The following is a 19,320-nucleotide window of genomic DNA, read 5'->3' as shown; positions in this document are numbered from 1 at the left end:
TAGGCCTCCCCGTGGGACCACAGGACACCCACTATAAAACCACAGGAAACCTTGAAGGTTTGCTTGGTCTTCTAGAAAAGCATTTTCGGGCTTCTTTTATCAAAATAAATGCATTTTAGGATCAAAGAATTGACCTCATTTTACATGTTGATTTCCAAAGGAAAAGTCGAAGCATAGTAATTCAAAGAAAAAGTGTAATTTAGAATAGTTTTCATATATTTTATTTCTTTTCTAATAAATCCACTTTATAAAAATATAGGCGATAGGATAAGACAAATCCTTAACAGTGTTAGGACGAAGCGTTTTGATACTTTAGAAAAAAAATTGTTTTCGCATTCGGCCTTCATCGATCTTCGGCTTTTCGTCGGGGTATACTCGTGCATCCGACGTCCACTAGCTCCCAGTACTTTTCTCACCTCATGTATTCGTCCATGAGTCTCCAGCAATAAACCAGTTTGAAGTTTTTCTTGAGAAACATTCTGTTGCGTTGGATAAGCGTTCATTACCGATTTTCGCTTTTTGAGGGCCTGAAGTTGGCCATATAGGAATGAATGCTGCCATTAAGGAAGAATGTTGAGTATTTTGGCGCCTCAGAAAGCCAGAGCGGTCACTCTAGTTCGACAGAAAACACTGACAACTCGAACGACAAGAAGAGGAAATTGAGTAGAAGCGCTGGCGTGAAAAACGGGGCCAGAAATTTGGACCACTTGCAAAGTGAACTTAGCTATCCTCCGTCCAAAAGGAATAGAACTGAACTTGGTGAAGAAAGGGAGGAAGGGGTTCCCCCGTCAATGGCAGATTCAGGAAAAAGAGCGAACTTCTCAAAGTATGGCAATCATTTCCATGAGCGCTCGCCTATGGCCAGCTCCACGTCTAAGCCAGGCCAAGCCAAAAAACTCGTTATAAAGAACTTCAAAGGTATTCATTGGGTGTTGTAGGTTATTTGAGAGTCAATGATTGATATCAGCTTCTTTATTTTGATCGCATATTTGCAGCGACCTTCAATACATCTCGTATGTGGTCATGCATTGCACTTTATTTAAGAGTGTGTTATATTTGTTATCGTTCGTATGATGTTGATGTCGTTATTAAACTGGACCTGGTATCATTATAAGATACCATTATAAGCTTATGTTTTGTTTGATGAAATGACATTCTCTTATTATGTAAAATGTATTACCAGTACTTTTCTACAAACACATCAATTGTACGATGTTGTCCCCCCTTGTATGCTTGATTGAACTTGTATTTATTTGCCTCCTCTTTGTGTATTACACAAAGTATAGTACTGAGTGTCTCAGAGATTGCATGTACATACGCCAAATTGAATTTCCACTTTCAGTAGTAGAAATAGTACTGTACTTTTGGCATTTTCACCGTATTGATATAAGATTATCTATTGTTTATCTTTATGTTTACTAAACCCATCCGGACACCATACCTAGAAAATAGCACCTAATTCGAATCTAAGCTGTCAGATTATTAGGATAATGTATAGAGAATTTTTAGATTTTTGTATAAAGAAAAACTTCACAATAAACATTGGATCAACTTTTGCTAAAGAAAATAGTTGGTAAGTTGTAATTGAGGGATGAGCGGTGGTGGAAGGGGGTAATATTCAATGATGAGCGAGTACTCTCTCTCCTTGCCATCTGTAAACAGTGTTAAGATGCATTAAATTATTCCAAGCATGCCTTTGCATCCCAACAATTATTTTAGTTTAGGAAGAATGATCAGGAAATAGTTTTTTTTCATAAATTACGAGATAACGTTACCAGTTACTAGAGATAAATAGATACAGAATCAAAGCCTTCCATGCTAATCATCTGTGACTTCTTGCTAGCTAAGCCAGACCTACCTGATAACTACAAGGAGGCAACATGGCTAAAGCTGAAGGAGGCTGTGTGTGCCATCCACCACAAGACATCCATACAGTACAGTCTGGAGGAACTGTACAAGGCAGTGGAGAACATGTGCTCACATAAGATGGCAGCAACACTGTACAGCCAGCTGAAGGCAGAATGTGAACAGCATGTCAAGTCAAATCTAGTGCAGTTCACTGGATATCCTTTTCAATTTTTAGGACATCGTAGAGTATGAGATCCCTTGTGTGGTTTGATCACCATTTACCTATTTCAAATAACATTGCGCTATCAAATCCACGTGTTGTAAGTCACATTGATTTATGGGTAATGTGCACAAATGGCTGTAAATGTTTACAAGCACATACCTCGACAAGAATGCTACAACTGAATGCTACTCCGATCCTAGAATTGTTATCATTTACACTTCTGTGCTTATTTATTTGATACCCAAGAAGCCATGTGATTTCTCTATGATTCTTTGAGTGCAACCAAATATACGTGTAGTCCAAATGATAGAATATTGCATTTCCCTTACTCTTGGCCAATTTACAGCAGTGTCCCTCAAACTTTTGCAAAATTTGATATAAATTGCTATAAATTACAATATTCAAGTTTTGAGTTACTTGCGGAATCACATTTCACACTCTTTTATTGTCCACCAACTTGTGATCTGAGAGGCCATTTAAATGTTGGACAATCAAAAAAGTGTGAAATATAATTCTGTTATAATACTAAAGCCAGAAGGCTGTTTTGCTATTAAAAGTTGTTGGAAAATCTTCACATGTTAATATGATTAATTTCGTTTTTGTGGTATTTCCATAAGACCAAGTTTCTTTAACCCATCATACAGATTCAATGGACAGTGTTCTGTACCTGGGCAAACTGAAACAATGCTGGGAGGGGCACTGTAGGCAAATGGTGAGTCCTTTGCAGTTCATTGTCAAGTATGTGCTTAGAACTTTGACAGGCATAGACAGACCACCTTAATTATCAGGGTTTACCCCCATCAAACAATAGGCACGCAGACACCATGCACATAGACCACCTTCATTATCAGGGTTTACCCCCCTCAAACAATAGGCACGCAGAGACCATACACATAGACCACCTTCATTATCAGGGTTTACCCCCATCAAACAATAGACATGCAGAGACCATGCACATAGACCACCTTAATTATCAGGGTTTACCCCCATCAAACAATAGGCATGCAGAGACCATACACATAGACCACCTTCATTATCAGGGTTTACCCCCCTCAAACAATAGGCACGCAGAGACCATGCACATAGACCACCTTTATTATCAGTGCAACAGGGTATATTTAAAGTATTTTACACAAATTGAACTGTCTCTTATTTTGAATATTCATTAAAATAGCCTTTTTATCTTAATTTTTCCCTTACAGATCATGATTAGAAGTATATTCCTGTATTTGGACAGAACATATGTTCTTCAGAACACATCCATCCTCTCGTTATGGTAAGGAGATTGGATTTATATGATTTATATTTATCCCGTGAAAGGGGCGCTAGTGTTTCCGCAAAAGGGGTGCAAGTTTGGCCAACCTCTTGGCAAACCCTCAGGTAGGTTTTCGCGTGAGTTGTCACATATTCTTTTTTACTGTCTGGGTCTCTATTCCTCTATAACACAATATGGATTGCTCTAATAAAATGTATTATGATATAAATATGTATATAATTTTTAGGGACATGGGACTGCATCTTTTTAGAAGTCATATTATGGTCAACCCTATTGTACAGAGGAGAACAGTTGATGGCTTGCTGCAGATGATTGAGAAAGAAAGGTAAAATCTGATGGTGGTGGTGGCAGTGATGGTGATGATGACGATGACGGTGATGGTGGTGGTGGTGATGTGGTGGTGATGATAATGTTTGTAGAGATAATGATGATATTGATGATGATCTGATGGAAGGTGATGATGGTGACTTTTGGTGTAGATGATGATTGAAGTGTTGGTGATAATTATGATAATGATAAATGATGATGATAATGATTGTTATTATGGTGAGGTTTTATCGTGATAATGATGATGTTGGTGAAGGTAATGAGGATGCTCTGGATTGAGGTGGTGATGGTGGTAGTAATGATGATTAATATGATTAATATGATAGTTAAGGTGTTGATGACAATTATCATCATGTGATGATAATGGTGTTGCCAGTGGTGACGATGATTATGGTGATAATTGTGATTTGTGGCAGTGATGATGATGATCATGATGGTGGTGATAGTAATTGTGTTTTTTTATGATTAAGGCTCTTGTCGTATTATTGATAATTAGTGATGATATTAGTGGTGTGGTTGATTACAGACATGGTGAAGCAGTAGACAGATCATTATTGAAAAGCCTTCTCAGAATGCTGGCAGACATTCAGGTATGCTAAAAAGGTTTGCTAGGGTTTGCAGTGGTGCAGTGACCGTGATGCGATAATCATTGATGATTAATTATAACAATCATGATGATTATTAATCTGATCACAATAGCCTACTTGGAAGTTCCCTGATGATCACGCGCGGGCCTAAAACCAAATCGCCAAGTAACAAGAAATGTCCCAACACCCTTAAAGTCCCTTTTGCTCTAACAATGGGCTAAATACAGTAAAACTACCCAATCTGATGTTGATTTATTTTCCTGATTCCACCACGCCTATGGAAACCATCTATTTTGTCAACAGTTGGCCAGTATTCTTTAAAGTAGTTATGCCGTTCTGTAGAGATAAGTCATGATAAAAACTTTGGTGACATTTAATGACTAACAAAGACTATTCAATGTGGTAGATGTATGAAGATGCGTTTGAGTCCAAGTTTCTAGAAGCCACAGATGTTCTTTATTCACAAGAGGGAAATAGATACATGCAGGAGACAGACGTAAGCTAAAGCGATAATTCAAGGCACTTGCATACTTGTAGTAAGAAAATTTTTATAAAACATAAGAGGACATGTTACAAAACTATATGCTGAAAACTTTTATCATGGCAGAGAAAAAACAATATTGCTTGGAAACTGTACCAGCGCCCTATTTTCTTTATGGGACACAGTTTTTTAGTGATCACATAATAAACATCAGTAAGCTTCAGTGGTTTTTTTTGAGATAGTTCATATTATAAATTTCTGTTTGAGATTTTTTTGTTCTGTGTTTCCTTCCTTAGGTGCCAAAGTACTTAGCTCATGTTGACAAAAGACTCAAAGAAGAAATGGACAGACTTATTCATTACCTAGATCAATCAACCAGGTATATATCAGGGGCGTAGCCAGGGGGGTGGCCCAGGGGGCCTGGGCCCCCCTTCTAGCAGCCCAAAACACAGTAAATGTATGAGACGTTATTTAAAATGCTGGAGAAACTGCCTTGAAAGAGCCTTTTCGCCCCCTTCTGTTGAAAATCCTGGCTACCCTCTGCCCATTATTTACCTAGATCTATCAACAATATACACTTTCTTTTCCACTGCCTAGATCAACCAACAGATACACATTGTTATTCACTACCTACTGTAGTTCAATCAACAATGTACACCTTGTTATTCACCTAGATCGATCAACAATGTACACATTCTTTTCCACATTGTTATTCAATGCCTAGATCAATCAACATTATACACATTGTTATTTACCTAGAACAACCTTTAGAAGACAGTGCTGAACGCTTGCAATATTTAGGGCGAAATCATACAGGGTTACCTCTCAATTTGAAAATAAATAAAAGCATTCATAAAAATAGCCTTATCCAAATAACTTTAAGTAGATTTGCATGAAGAATGCATACTATGACACTTGCTATTATTTTTTTTAAGGAAACCATTGATTCTTTGTGTTGAAAAGCAGCTCCTTGGTCAGCACTTGACCAGTATATTACAGAAAGGTGAGGTACCGTTATTATGTTTAACTAGCATATCAAAGAAAGGTGTACAGTGTACAGTGCTATAATCAATCTTTCCATAACAAATTGTGTTGAGTGTGATTTAAAGTTGAGAGTTAAAAGTAGTCATATTGAGGAAATTTATTTTTGTAGTCAATATCTATCTATCATTTGACAACAGTATAATATTCTCTATATGAATAAAGAGAACAATGACTTCAGAGCTGTGAAGAGTAATGGGAAAGCATAAGCTCTGAGGCCAAGAGCAGGACAACAGGTCCTGAAAGAAAAGATGAGTGAAAGAGAGAGTTCCGTTCCTGCAGGGAGGAGGGTGCGCAAATCACAGAACCTTCTGCTAAGCCGTTTGGTGAAGACTGAGTAAATTATCGTTATCTTCACAGTCTTCACAGTAATTATTCTAAATTATGCATACCGAGAATAAATATTCTCTATATGAATAAAGAGAACAATGACTTCAGAGCTGTGAAGAGTAATGGGAAAGCATAGGCTCAATCGGCTAGCTTGTCCAATAAATCCTTGGTTACAAAAACCTCTAAAACCTTTACTGCACAACTCAATTACCCATAACATAATAAACTGTGCATTCCTAAATATTTATCATCACTACCCCATAGAATGACCCATAACTAATAAATATCCATCCCCATAATACCTTTAACTCAAAATGAAGAACAACCACTCCAAACCCAAATCTCAGACTTCTTTACTTTAATAACATGAATTGCATACAATTCTATATTACAACTCAAGGATATTATAATGACTAGTAGAAAAAAAAACTAATCTAGAACCTGGATAGAATTAAAAGTTCTACAACAATTGATACCAATCGAACTTAAATCAACCTAGAATGCATATCTATAATTTTGTGGGAGATTATTAGCCTCATAAATAACACCAATGCTTTCCGCCTGAGAAATAGAGTTATCAGTGTGAGCTGCGCTTGCAGCGAGAGTTGAAGCTGTTGCGGATGCATGCACTACTTTATGAACTTGAGAATAATAAGAAACCATGTCATTATTATTCCAACCAACATGTTGACCGACCTGCTTCTCCGAAACACCGAGCATAGAGAGAGTGATAGAGCATGCACCTCTGAAACTATGAATCATTTCTCCCTCGTAAATTCCTAAATCCTTTAAATATTTGGAGAGTCTACTAGCTATCGTTGACCCAACAAATGGCAAAGTAGAAACACAATTATTAGGCGTTGTAGATCTAAATAGAAATCCACGTCTTAATTCTATCCTCATTCTATCACATAGACTAACATAGCTTAGGACATACATATGGAGAAGCAACTTTTTTAACGAAGAAAAAAATTGTGTTTTTTCCCCTAAGCGTTTTACCAAAAGTTTGATTAAACAAAAATCCGGAGTCGTCGGGAAGTTGTAAGACCTCCTTAGTCCTAACTCTACCCAGGTCGGAGGATCTATCTACTGCAAAAAAAGTTAACAGTAAAGAAGGCTAAGTCCCGAGAAGCAATATATAAGTCTATAGGAAGGATACCCGGCGTAGCTAAAACCGAATTTAAATGCTTAGCAAGCAACAAGCTTGTCTAGAAACAAAGGGCGAGCTTGCTTCGGGGTAATATTAAAGCACAAGCTTGTTCTTCTGAGATCGCCTTAAGATATTGTTTAACAGAAGAATGCGTCGCAGGATTACCTATACCTAGGGCCTCGTGCCAGCAGATGGGCATCTATTCGAGGGATCCAGTAGTCACGGATGGTAGTACGTTGGCCTTGATTAGTAAGAATAGAACCTCCCCAACCACTATTGGAAGCATCAGAGCTAATAGAAACTGTCAAGTGTCGTTCATCGAGCCATGGAACATTACTCAACCAATTGTCAAGAAACCTCCACTCCAGAAGTTCTTGTTTAAGATCGCCTGTGACCTTAATAGGACGCTTGTTTCTCAATGCCGAGGAAATTGCCCTATGTATAGCTCTGGAAAATAATTGGGCTGCTGGAATGGCCAAAGTAAACTTGAAGAGTCTTGAGAGAAACATGATTGGAGGCTAGAATGTCCTCTCGCAGATTTGCGTACTTCTTCTTTTTGTCATCTGGGAGGTGGAACGTGAGGACGGAAGAGTCACAAATAAGACCTAGGAATACCACTTGTTGAGCAGGGGAGATAGATGATTTCTTTAAGGCGATGTAGTATCCAAGATTGATAAGTACCGAGCAAGCGATAAAGGTAGCTGCCTCACTTAACTGTAAATTTGACCAAGACTTCGTATCCCCCTGTCCTTGAACTAGTTGGTCAATGTGATGGTCATCGATGTATTGGGAACAGGTAACTGGTAACTGGTTGCTGCGTGACCAATCGTATGATAAACAAAGGCACTTGCCTTCCACCCAAAGGGTAAAGTATTAAATGTAAAGTACCAGCCCCGGCATTGGAAACCGAAGAAGGACCTACAGTTTTTCGTAAGTAGAACGTGGTCATAACCACTCTTGTCAGCTAGGGTAGTTTGAAAATGCGATCGCCTTACATATCTGGGAAGATCCGACAGGTGATCCAGGGAAAATGGGGAGTCTTGGATCCATACATTTAGAAAGCGCTCTTCGTGGCATAACCAAGGTTTTGTCGGCTCTACAGTTAAAGGCAAGACCAAATGAGGTGGAGTAGTGAGACCAACTTGTCCCAATACAGTAAGCGAACCATTTCGAACCCTTTGTAAAATAGTAGATGAGATAAAATCCTCAAACCCTACACAAGATGGGTTGTTAGCTAGTTCTATGCTCAGTGGAAAATCACTATCATAAAATGTTACCTGGAAGTTGCCTTTGAAGTGCGAAATGAAAGATCTCACCCTGGGATCGCAGTTAGATTCCTAAATGACTAGATCCCAGTATTCCGAGTAATTTCTGATATTTCCTGCTCGAAAATGTTCTGGATCCCTAAAACCTAAAATCTTAGGGGAGGCATGAATCTTCCCTTGAGATATGTCAGAGATGGAAGGTAATAATCCAGTGGCGTGAGTAGGCCTGCCTTCCCAGTCACAGAAACGAGTAGATATGTTCTCTCTTAAAGCTGCAACAAGAAGTTCAGATAACTCAGACTAGGAGGAGTTGTAATCCTAAAAACAAAAACGAATATAAGCAACTGGGAGTAACAAAGACAATATGATTACAACCAAGGCTGACCTGCACGCCACTGGATTAAGAAAACTCCGCGTGAACGGAGTATAGGCAAGGGTAGCGCATCGTAAGCCAGTGGAATGCCGGACTGAGACCAAAACAAAAACAACTGAAATAAAATATAAGAATAAATATAAAGAACTCAGGTTACACAGTATTTAAAGAAAACAGTTTAATGAATAAACCAAATACAAAGTGCAAATCATCACATCAATAAGGACGAAGTCCTCGACCTATGCGGCCTCTACTGAATCCCCTACTGTAAGGGCGTCTCCCTGAGAACTGTGGAGGGCGGCGCTTAGGACAATTCCTCTCAAAATGCTAGAAACTTCCACAGGAGAAACACCCTTGATTGCCCCTGTAAGATGCTCGAGGGTCATGGTAGACAAGCTGAGGCGCATAACTAGGAGGTGGCGTATAGCCAGGCGGTGTAGAATAGCCAGGTTGAGCAGGTTTCCCAAGCTTCTTCCACTTGTCAGTAATCGAGGCCACTTTACAATCCTCATTAGACCCTACCAGCTTTTGCAGTAGGGTACGGACGTTCCCGTCATGGACGTGCTCTCGAATGGCTTTAAGACAAGATTCATAATAATTCGCTTCTTTATGCGATGAGAACTTTGCGGCGTCTACAAGAATTTCCAAAGACGAGACAGCGAGATGCGCATCAAGACTCGGGAGCCCGGGACACCACCTTCCTCACATTACGAAGGGCTGCTTCAACATCATTGTCAGCCCTTGCCTGAGTAAGCGTTTCAATTTTTTTCTTGAGCTCTGCAAGCTGTCCTTCGATATTCTAGATAACAAACAAAATGTTGCTACAGATATCACCTTGCACAATTGACTCAGAGATTTACTACAAATCCATATCCAATCATTATTATTTTATTATTATTATTATTATTTTATTTTTTATGAATATTAACATAGCCGAACCGAAGCCTAAATAATATCGATAGGTTAGCATAACTCCTTCCAGGTCTAAAATATTTTAGGCCGGTGTCCTGCCTAAATGAAAATTGATAAGCTGGTATATCTCCTCCACCCGGGCCTAGAAAAATTGACCGTACCCAAGCCTATACGAAAATTAATAGGCTGGAATAACTCCTTCAACCCGTCATAGATAATTTAGCCGGACCCAAGCCTATAAGAACATTAATAGGCTAGCATAACTTTTTCACCCCGTCATAGAAAATATTTGCCAGACCCAAGCCTATAAGAAATTGATAGGCTTGCATAACTTCCTCACCCCAGCATAGAAAATATTTGCCGGACCAAAGCCTATAAGAAATTGATAGGCTGGCATAACTTCTTTACTTCGGCCTAGAAAATTTTGGCCAGACCCAAGCCTATAAGAAATTGATAGGCTGGCATAACTTCTTCACCTCGGCCTAGAAAAATTTTGGCCGGACCCAAGCCTATAGGAAATTGATAGCCTGGCATAACTTCTTCACTTCGGCCTAGAAAATATTGGCCGGACCCAAGGCTATAAGAAATTAATAGGTTGGCATAACTTCGTCACCTCGGCCTAGAAAATTTTGGCCGGGCCCAAGCCTATAAGAAATTGATAGGCTGGCATAACTTCTTCACCTCGACCTAGAAAATTTTGACCGGACCCAAGGCTATAAGAAATTAATAGGTTGGCATAACTTCTTCACCTCGGCCTAGAAAATATTAGCCAGACCTAAGCCTATAAGAAATAGATAGGCCGGCATAACTTCTTCACTTCAGCCTAGAAAATATTGGCCGGACCCAAGCCTATAAGAAATTGATAGGCTGGCATAGCTTCGTCACCTCGGCCTAGAAAATTTTGGCCAGACCCAAGCCTATAAGAAATTGATAGGCTGGCATAACTTCTTCACTACGGCCTAGAAAATAGACTATCAACGGAATGCAAACAAGGAATGCAAATGCAGAAGCGAGAAACCAAAAGAACCTATAACTAAACTTGTAATGACAAGTGCAAAAAACTAAGGCTAATAACGCACTGAATAAAAAGAAAAGAAGCCAAGATCAAAAAAACGCTCACTAGATCTGGGAAGTACTGTGGGAAATAACTAACGAGCTCCAAAGAATCTAGGGCTAACGAATAAATGAACGGTAATAAAGAACAAAAGACCGCTAACAAGCTATAGAAATGCTAAAAAAAATATAGAACGAAAAACGACTACTAAGAAGATAATACAAAACTGGTAATGCTAACTAAATGCGGAAAAAAGGAATAAAACGACTTGAGGCAACACACAGATAGCACGACACTATAATAAGTAGACCATAAAGCTAAATACACCAAAACTCTAATAACTACGAAACCGACAAAAATAAAGAAAACGACTCCTAACGTAAAATAACTTAACACTTATTACAGCTAAACTGAAGTAAATTGCTAACAAGAAAGACAAAGCAACCTGATCCGCAAGGGCAGCAACTGGATTTTGCGCAGGTTCGGCCGGTAAAACGGCTGGCACTACGGCTGGCAAAACGGCCGGCAGAACAGCATAGCTTAGCAGCTATTACCGGAACATCTACAGGTTGGGGAACTTGAGCCATTGAGTGTGCTATTATGCAAAACTGGCAAATCACAGAACCTTCTGCTAAGCCGTTTGGTGAAGACTGAGTAAATTATCGTTATCTTCACAGTCTTATAAGTAATTATTCTAAATTATGCATACCGAGAATAGTACCTTGTCATTGGCAGTTTGTGATTACCTCGAGAGAATTGCTTTCTAGAGTGTAACCGATCGCCCCCCTTTACCTCGACAGGTTTTGACAACTTAATGCTGAGTAACAGGATAGCGGACCTCGCCCTGATGTACCAGCTATTTGGGCGGGTCAGAAAAGGCATGGAGGAACTGTGTGCTGCTTTCAGTGGATTTATCAAGGTAGTGCTCACAGACAAATAAAGAATGGCAATCACACCACCATTTTGCCCTCATTAAGCATTCATTTTGCAGTCATTAAGCATCCATTTGTATTGGCTCTATCATTCAAAAGATAAAAATCATCCTATGCTTTTTGATCCACAATTGTCAAGTAAGAACATCGGACTTACCAGACTTTTGAATTGCTTTCTTTGAAAGTAATATGAATCCATAAATAACTACATATATTTTAGTTGCCTTGATTTTTTTTATTCAATTATTTATTAGTATTCTGTTGATTTGTGGATTTACTTTTCTGGAAACAAGGCATTAGCTTAGTTCTAGATCACAAGAAGTACAACACAAAGGCATCTCATTATTGTTGATTTGTTGATTTATTCTTCTTAGAAACAAGGCATTAGCATAGTTCTGAATCCCGAGAAGGACAAGACAATGGTGCAAGAACTCTTGGATTTTAAAGAGCAGCTTGACACAATGATTGCTGAAGCATTTATGAAGAGTGAGAAATTTGTCAATGCCATGAAGGTATAATAAGCAGACAGAATTTTTATTCTGATATTTGTGGGCAAATATACAGGGAAGGCATCAATTCCAAAAACTGTTTTGTTTCTAGATAAATATGTTCTGAGTTATTTCTATCTATTTTAACAGGAATCTTTCGAGTCCTTCATCAACAAAAGACCAAACAAACCAGCAGAATTGATAGGTAACATTCTTTAGGATTACTGTGACAATAAGTATGCCAACTCTTAGATTTCCTGATCTTTCTTGCTGATATTGTTACTAATTTCCTCAACAGCTAAATTTGTAGACTCCAAATTGCGAGCAGGAAATAAGGTTAGTTAGACTGAATGCTCAGATTGTTATAATTATAAGCCTACCCTTGAATAATACAAATTTAGCTGTATATGGGTACAGTAGAAGGGAAAAGGCAACATTTACAGTATATATGATATTGATGATATTATGATGCAAAATATTATTTTGTGGAAGTTTTCTAAACAGCACAAGTGCTCTTTTCAATGTCTTCGAATGTTCATACAGTATAAGGGGCGTAGCCAGGGGGGTGGCCCAGGGCCCTTCCTTCTAGCAGTCAAAATTACAGTAAATGAATGAGAAATCATCTAAAATACAGGAGAAAATGCATTGAAATGGCCTTTTGCCCCCCCCCCCTGTTAAAAATCCTGGCTACGCCGCTGCATATTTTATGAAAAGGTTGATATTGGGAGAGGCATTGCTTTGGAGAATAACAACAAAATGATCTATAACTAACTTTGAATGTTCATATTTTATGGAAAGATTGATATTAGGAGAGGCATTGCTTTGGAGAATAACAACAAAATGATCTTCAATGAAAAAAAAAGCTTTTTTAAATGTGTACAGTTGTTCTGTGTGTATATGTGTTTGTACTATGTTTGTTTATAAATTGTAAATTGTCACCCTTCTTTGGATATATTAAATAATAATGAATAACAGTAGTATAAGAGAGAGAATCAGATTAAATTGACAACATTCTAATTTGTTTAAAAAAGCAAAAAGCTGGGAACTATTGTAGAAAGCTATGTAAATATACATAATATACATATTATTTATATCTTTATCAGCTAAAGAAAAAATGCCACATTAATGAGTTCTTATTGTTATCTATAGGAAGCAACTGAAGAAGAACTTGAGAGATTACTGGATAGAATTATGGTCATCTTCAGATTTATTCACGGTATGATATTACTCAATAATCATGTCAGCATATGGTGCCTCTCATCTTTGGTGAAATAAGTTAATTTGCCACGTCTTCTGAACAAGGTGCTGTAGTGTCTAAAAATGACTTATTTGACATGTCTTTTAATCTTATAAAACTTACTGTTTAGTGTCTACAAAATGGCTAATGCGACATGTCTTGTGATCTCAGGCAAGGACGTGTATGAGGCTTTCTACAAGAAGGACCTTGCCAAACGACTGCTTGTTGGCAAAAGTGCTTCAGTAGATGCTGAGAAGTCCATGCTATCCAAGCTAAAGCAAGAGTGTGGCGCTGCCTTCACAAGTAAACTTGAAGGCATGTTTAAGGACATGGAACTGTCTAAGGATGTCATGGTTCAATTCAGACAGGTAAAAGTGCTACTACAGTCTAATTAAAACAGGTGATAAGTGCAATAACGTAACCAAAACAAAGTCACAAATTACAGGATAAAGTCTAGACATTCTGTGCAAATGTGCACGGTAAATGCGCTTGCACATTGAGTTAAGAAAGTCCAATTACCGTGTGTATCCTATACCACCTTTAATCAGCCTTAACCCGAGTTAATCAACAAAGGAATGGAGGTGGAATTCTAATATTTACCATGTCAATATCTCCAATCAGTACCTACAGCACCAGAGTCTCCCCTGGAATATGGATATGGTTGTTAGCATTCTGACCATGGGGTACTGGCCCACTTACCTGCCAATGGATGTCCATCTTCCAACAGAGGTACAAGGCGGCTAAAAACATGATCGAAGCATGTAGCAAAGGAGAGCGAATGGGGATCTTATAATAAAAGATCATTTTTAAGACCCAAATTTAGATTACCTAAAACTGAAGCAGATGGAATGGAGATCGTATAATTAAAGATAATTTTCAAGACTCTAAAATAGATTATCTAAAACATATTATATTGGAGAAGAGGAAATTGAGATCTTATAAAAAAAAGTTAATTTTAAAAACTTGAAATGAAGTGATAAAAAATCATACAGTAAAGGCAAATATCTTATACTACTTATTATAATTAGATCTCCTTTATTTTAGATGGTCCACTACCAAGAGACATTTAAGAAGTTTTATCTTGCAAAGCACAGTGGACGCAAACTACAGTGGCAGAATACACTGGGTCACTGTGTTGTGAAGGCAGACTTCAGTGAGGTAAAGATCGTCAAAAGTTTCTTTATTGGTGGCTTTCTACTTTTTCAATATAAAGGTGATTTAGGTATAATATTATGTCAGATTGAATGCACAATTGAAACAAGCCCATGTCTTTTTGCCAGCACTGTGGACCTAAAAGTATTTTTTTGAATGCAAACTAAGTGATCCTGAGCCCGATCACAAACAGGTGAAGCATGAAGAAATGTGTTTCAAAGAATGCATGGCTCAAACTATGGTTGTCCTAACCATATCCTTGAATGATTCTCCGGTTGTTTCTAGGGTTCTGCCGGGGTTCAGGAGAAAAAAGAACTACAAGTATCACTATTCCAGACATTAGTACTTCTCATGTTCAACGAAGGCAATGAGTACTCACTTGAGGACATCAAACAGGCCACTGGAGTGGGTAAGTCGTATTCACTTGAGGACATCAAACAGGCCACTGGAGTGGGTAAGTCGTATTCACTTGAGGACATCAAACAGGCCACTGGTGTGGGTGAGTCATGGTCGATTGAGGACATCAAACAGGCCACTGGAGTGGGTGAGTCGTGTTCCCTGTAGGACATCAAACAGGCCGCTGGTGTGGGTGAGTCGTGTTCACTTGAGGACATCAAACAGGCCACTGGTGTGGGTGACTTGGACTTGCTTAGACTAGAGAACCACACATATTTTCAATATCAGATTCATAACTGGTGGATGTAGGAGAGGAGTTGTGGGGGCTGGACCTTTCTGATTATAGATTATAGAGAGTTATAAAATGCTATGAAAATTGTCACTTTCTGATGTGTGTGTATTTTTTTTTTTCATGTTGCAAACCCCCTGACTTTGCACAAGACATGACAGGATCCTCCCTTGTGATAAAAATGACCTTCATCTCGCCCCTAATTGTTTGTTGTTGAGTAATCTTTGGTCATTTGCTAATTTTCAGAGGACGGAGAGCTGCGAAGAACGTTACAGTCTCTGGCATGTGGGAAAGCACGCGTGATTAAAAAGAGACCTCAGGTACGTTTGTTTGATACAAGCCTCATGGCTCCTAACATTGTGATCCGTTCAGTGAATACTGTGGTACAGGTTACAACGATATTGCAAGAGACAAGAACAATTCGAGATTTTATTTTACTGTTGTTGGGAGCTGAAATTATTATTTTGAGTATCGTGATGAACAAAATCCTTGAAAAATAAAGTGTGAGCAAGTATCCATTTCCATCGGCTGGTTTGGGGGAGCTGTTGTTTTCTTTTTTTATTGAATTTGGTTAAAGAAGTATAAGTTAATCCTTGGATTTTGTTTTAAGATCTTTTCATGTTACTGTCAAATCCGTTGTATCGGAAACCGCGTTTTCAAACCACGATTTATTCCGTCAGTTAAACCTCGAAAAACCATTCTGAGCCAGAGTCTCACTTTGTGCACTTCCCTGGCTATCCTCTGGACAAAAACCAGACAGTGTCGCGACAGAAGGCCAGGCAACTGCACTAGGTGAGAGATGGCAAGAATCTGATTGGCCTAGTGACTGGCGGAACAGACAATCCCAAATGAGAAAAACAAATCTATGTTTTGAGAATGCAGCGTCGCTTTACAACGGATTCGACAGTAAATCAAAACAGTAACAAAGGCATTGCTAACTAGAGACCTTCATGTACATATGCGAGCCCTGGGCGTGGTGGAGTATGATGATATTCTCAGCACCCTGAACTGTCACTAAATAGGACTGTTTCTTTGCAGAGTAAAGATATTGAAGATGGGGATGTATTCACGTTTAACAAAGAATTCAAGCACAAGTTGATCAGGATCAAGATCAACCAAGTCCAGATGAAAGAAACGGTAACTGCCATTCATGGTTGATTACCGGCTAAGTCTGGTTGACATACGTTAGAATGCTTATTCTTATCAGATGTCATAAACACTCTTTCTGGCAGCTTAAGACTCAGAGGTTGTCAAGTGTGTTAGCGGATCAGTGTATCCAGCTATTTAATTCTCCTGAAACGGGTTCGATTCCCGCGAGACAAGAATAGTATCTTTCCGTTTCTCGGCAGTGAATTTAACTTGTTGAACGTACGTGAGCTTTCCTCAATTCTAGGGTGGGACATTCTCAATTCTCATTGCACATACTGTATAAGCACTATATAAAATTAAATATTTATCGATATATTTGTTCTTTCCCTCCTTTAAAGCTAGTTGTTGTTATTTTACTCTTGAAAGCTTATTCTCACAAGAAATAATGAACGTCTTGTGAAGTTCTTTGAAAGCTCTTTTTCCTATAAGTAGAGCTAATGACACTAACCCTTTCAAGCGGCTAACTGTTGCTGTTTTCAGCCCGAAGAAAACGTCAACACAACAGAGCGTGTATTTCAGGACAGACAGTACCAGGTACGTGATGTCACATCCAGCTGAAGATGACGTATCACTTCATGTGTTAATCACACGGTCTCCATGGAGATTAGTATCATTAACTATTTGTGTGATGCAATAACGATTTTGTATGAAATCGGCAAATATCAATATAGATTTATAAGACTGACATATAAGGAAATAAGGTGTCGCAAGATGAATTTGCGTTTCGCATATAACCATATGAAGTAGTATAAAAATTCCAGTATATCTGTGTTGAAAGATGGATCTACATATTCTCCTAAGTTGCCGAATAATAATCATATGAAGTAGTATAAAAATTCCAGTATATCTGTGTTGAAAGATGGATCTACATATTCTCCTATGTTGCCGAATCATAATTTAAAAAGAAGAAGTTGTACAGTAAGTACATTTTTTTTTAGATTGATGCTGCTATTGTGCGGATCATGAAGACGAGGAAGACTCTCAGCCACACCCTACTCGTCTCCGAGCTGTACACCCAGCTCAAATTCCCCGTCAAGGTATAAGACTATACATGCAAATATATACAATACCTAGCTTAATTATTACCCCATTTTCCTGGGCCGGGTTCCTAGAAAGCAGGCTAACGCTAGCCCGTAGGGATGATGAAATGACAAGATGGTCGTCTTTATCCCTAGGTCAGCGCTAACCTGCTTTTTAGGAACCGGCCCCTGAACTACATACTTCTTATGTTAATAGCCCACAGACCTCAAGAAGCGCATCGAGAGTCTTATCGAGCGTGACTACATGGAACGTGACAAGGAGATAGCCAATCAGTACCACTATGTTGCGTGACGTGACAAGGAGATAGCAAGCCAATCAGTGCCAAAAAGTCGCGTGACGTGACAAGAAAATAGCCCATCAGTGCCACCATGTTGCTTGTCGTAACAAGGTGATAGCCAATCCTCTGGCTCTGGACTTTAGAGTTACCAACCTAGAGGTTTACGTCATATCCGGCATGTGACGTCACATCCGGCTTAATAATGACATTTAATGTTATGAATGCCAGCGCATGACTTGGTCTTGTGACTATAAGTTATATTACGTGTCTGTAGACATTGTTTAACGTGTCCAATGACCTCACCCTCTAGACATTACTCTCGAAGCACGTGACTGTGGGCTCATTCGATCGTCTATAAGCGTTGTTTTTATATGTGCCCAAAGGATCAAGGGAATCGTAATATTGCTGATCAAATGGCGGACTATCATGCGATGCCTAAGGCAAAGTCACTAAACTGCTATATTTACTTAGATCTTCTACAGGCTTCTACAGGCCTCCCCTCATTCACCTTTCCTGCCCAGTCCTCCTCCACTTTCCTTGCCCAAATACATATTGTTGAATCGTCCAAACTTTTTTTAGCTGTTCTTTTTTATTCTCTTGTTTCGTCTTGACCGTTTCTACACAAAAAGTATTGGAATATTTGATAATTACATAAGGGTTGCACTGAGGCGATGCCTCTAGCTCCCTAGTCTGAAAGCCCTATTGCCTAAAAAACCTAGCCTAAATGCCCCCCCTAGTCTAAAAGCCCTCTTGCCTAAATGACCTAGTCTAAATGCCCCCTAGTCTAAAAAGCCCTCTTGTCTGAAAACCTTTCTTGCCTTAAAGACCCTCTATCCTCAAAGCCCCCCCCCCCCCCCCCTCCTCCTAGTTTAACCTCCTCCGCCTTCTTCATTATGTTAGAGAAATGTTTGACATCATTGGAAGTACTATAGGGCAGGGATAATAGTAGCCCGCTGCATCGTGTAGATGCGAAGTACCAATTTGAAGTATATATATATAAGTAATAAAGGTTTTTAGCAGAAGTAGAGATTTTTGTTCTCGTACTGTGTGTTCCTCGCGCGCGATTACTGGTTACATGTTTAAGGCCCCTTGTCAGCCGCACCTTATGTTATTGTTTTCGTTCAATATTTCATGACAAATACCAAGAATAAATCTTAAAATTGCCATATAAGCCTAGTTTTATACTCCAGTTACCGAAATTCAAACAAAAAGATATCAATAGCTTCCCTTAACCAGTTGATGGAAACGGATGCTTTGTCACACTTGGTATTTTGCTAGGACGACCATATGGCTGCTAACAAAGACTTTTTTTAAGTTTCACAGTTGGTCCAACGCAAACCGTTTGGTACTTACCCTGGAGACCTATCTCAGACCTTGTAGTTCGATGTGTACACTAGCAATGGCATATACATTAAAACTGACAAGAAACTTGGCTTGTTAGATAAACATTCTAGGGCACGTTGGACTAAAGGGCCAACCTAAAGGGTTTTTG

The 19,320-nt window shown here is 38.9% G+C and overlaps 1 protein-coding gene across 1 annotated transcript; it reads left to right on the top strand.

The window, feature by feature from the left end:
• The first annotated feature begins 406 nt into the window (after positions 1-406).
• LOC5507096 (cullin-4A) lies at positions 407-18,855 on the top strand. Its single transcript, XM_048732607.1, has 23 exons — positions 407-918; positions 1,844-2,063; positions 2,714-2,783; positions 3,274-3,347; positions 3,574-3,672; positions 4,201-4,264; positions 4,668-4,757; positions 5,039-5,121; positions 5,678-5,745; positions 11,668-11,786; positions 12,174-12,311; positions 12,438-12,492; positions 12,586-12,623; positions 13,437-13,503; positions 13,696-13,892; positions 14,146-14,253; positions 14,569-14,682; positions 14,962-15,085; positions 15,608-15,681; positions 16,400-16,498; positions 16,991-17,044; positions 17,449-17,547; positions 17,747-18,855. The coding sequence occupies exons 1-23, from the start codon at positions 552-554 to the stop codon at positions 17,840-17,842; spliced, it is 2,517 nt and encodes an 838-aa protein (XP_048588564.1). The 5' UTR covers positions 407-551; the 3' UTR covers positions 17,843-18,855.
• The last annotated feature ends 465 nt before the right edge of the window (positions 18,856-19,320 follow it).

This window comes from Nematostella vectensis, chromosome 9, assembly GCF_932526225.1.
Source record: "Nematostella vectensis chromosome 9, jaNemVect1.1, whole genome shotgun sequence".
NCBI lineage: Eukaryota > Metazoa > Cnidaria > Anthozoa > Actiniaria > Edwardsiidae > Nematostella > Nematostella vectensis.
The sequence above is the reverse complement of the archived record's forward strand: the minus strand, read 5'-3'. Positions and strand labels throughout refer to the sequence as shown.

Bases quoted from the DNA above. Each gene is read 5' to 3' on its own strand.
- LOC5507096 (XM_048732607.1), top strand. From the start codon at position 552: ATGCTGCCATTAAGGAAGAATGTTGAGTATTTTGGCGCCTCAGAAAGC. The intron at 2,064-2,713 runs ATATCCTTTTCA...AACCCATCATAC, and splicing joins AATCTAGTGCAGTTCACTGG to AGATTCAATGGACAGTGTTC. The intron at 11,787-12,173 runs GTAGTGCTCACA...TATTCTTCTTAG, and splicing joins CTTTCAGTGGATTTATCAAG to AAACAAGGCATTAGCATAGT.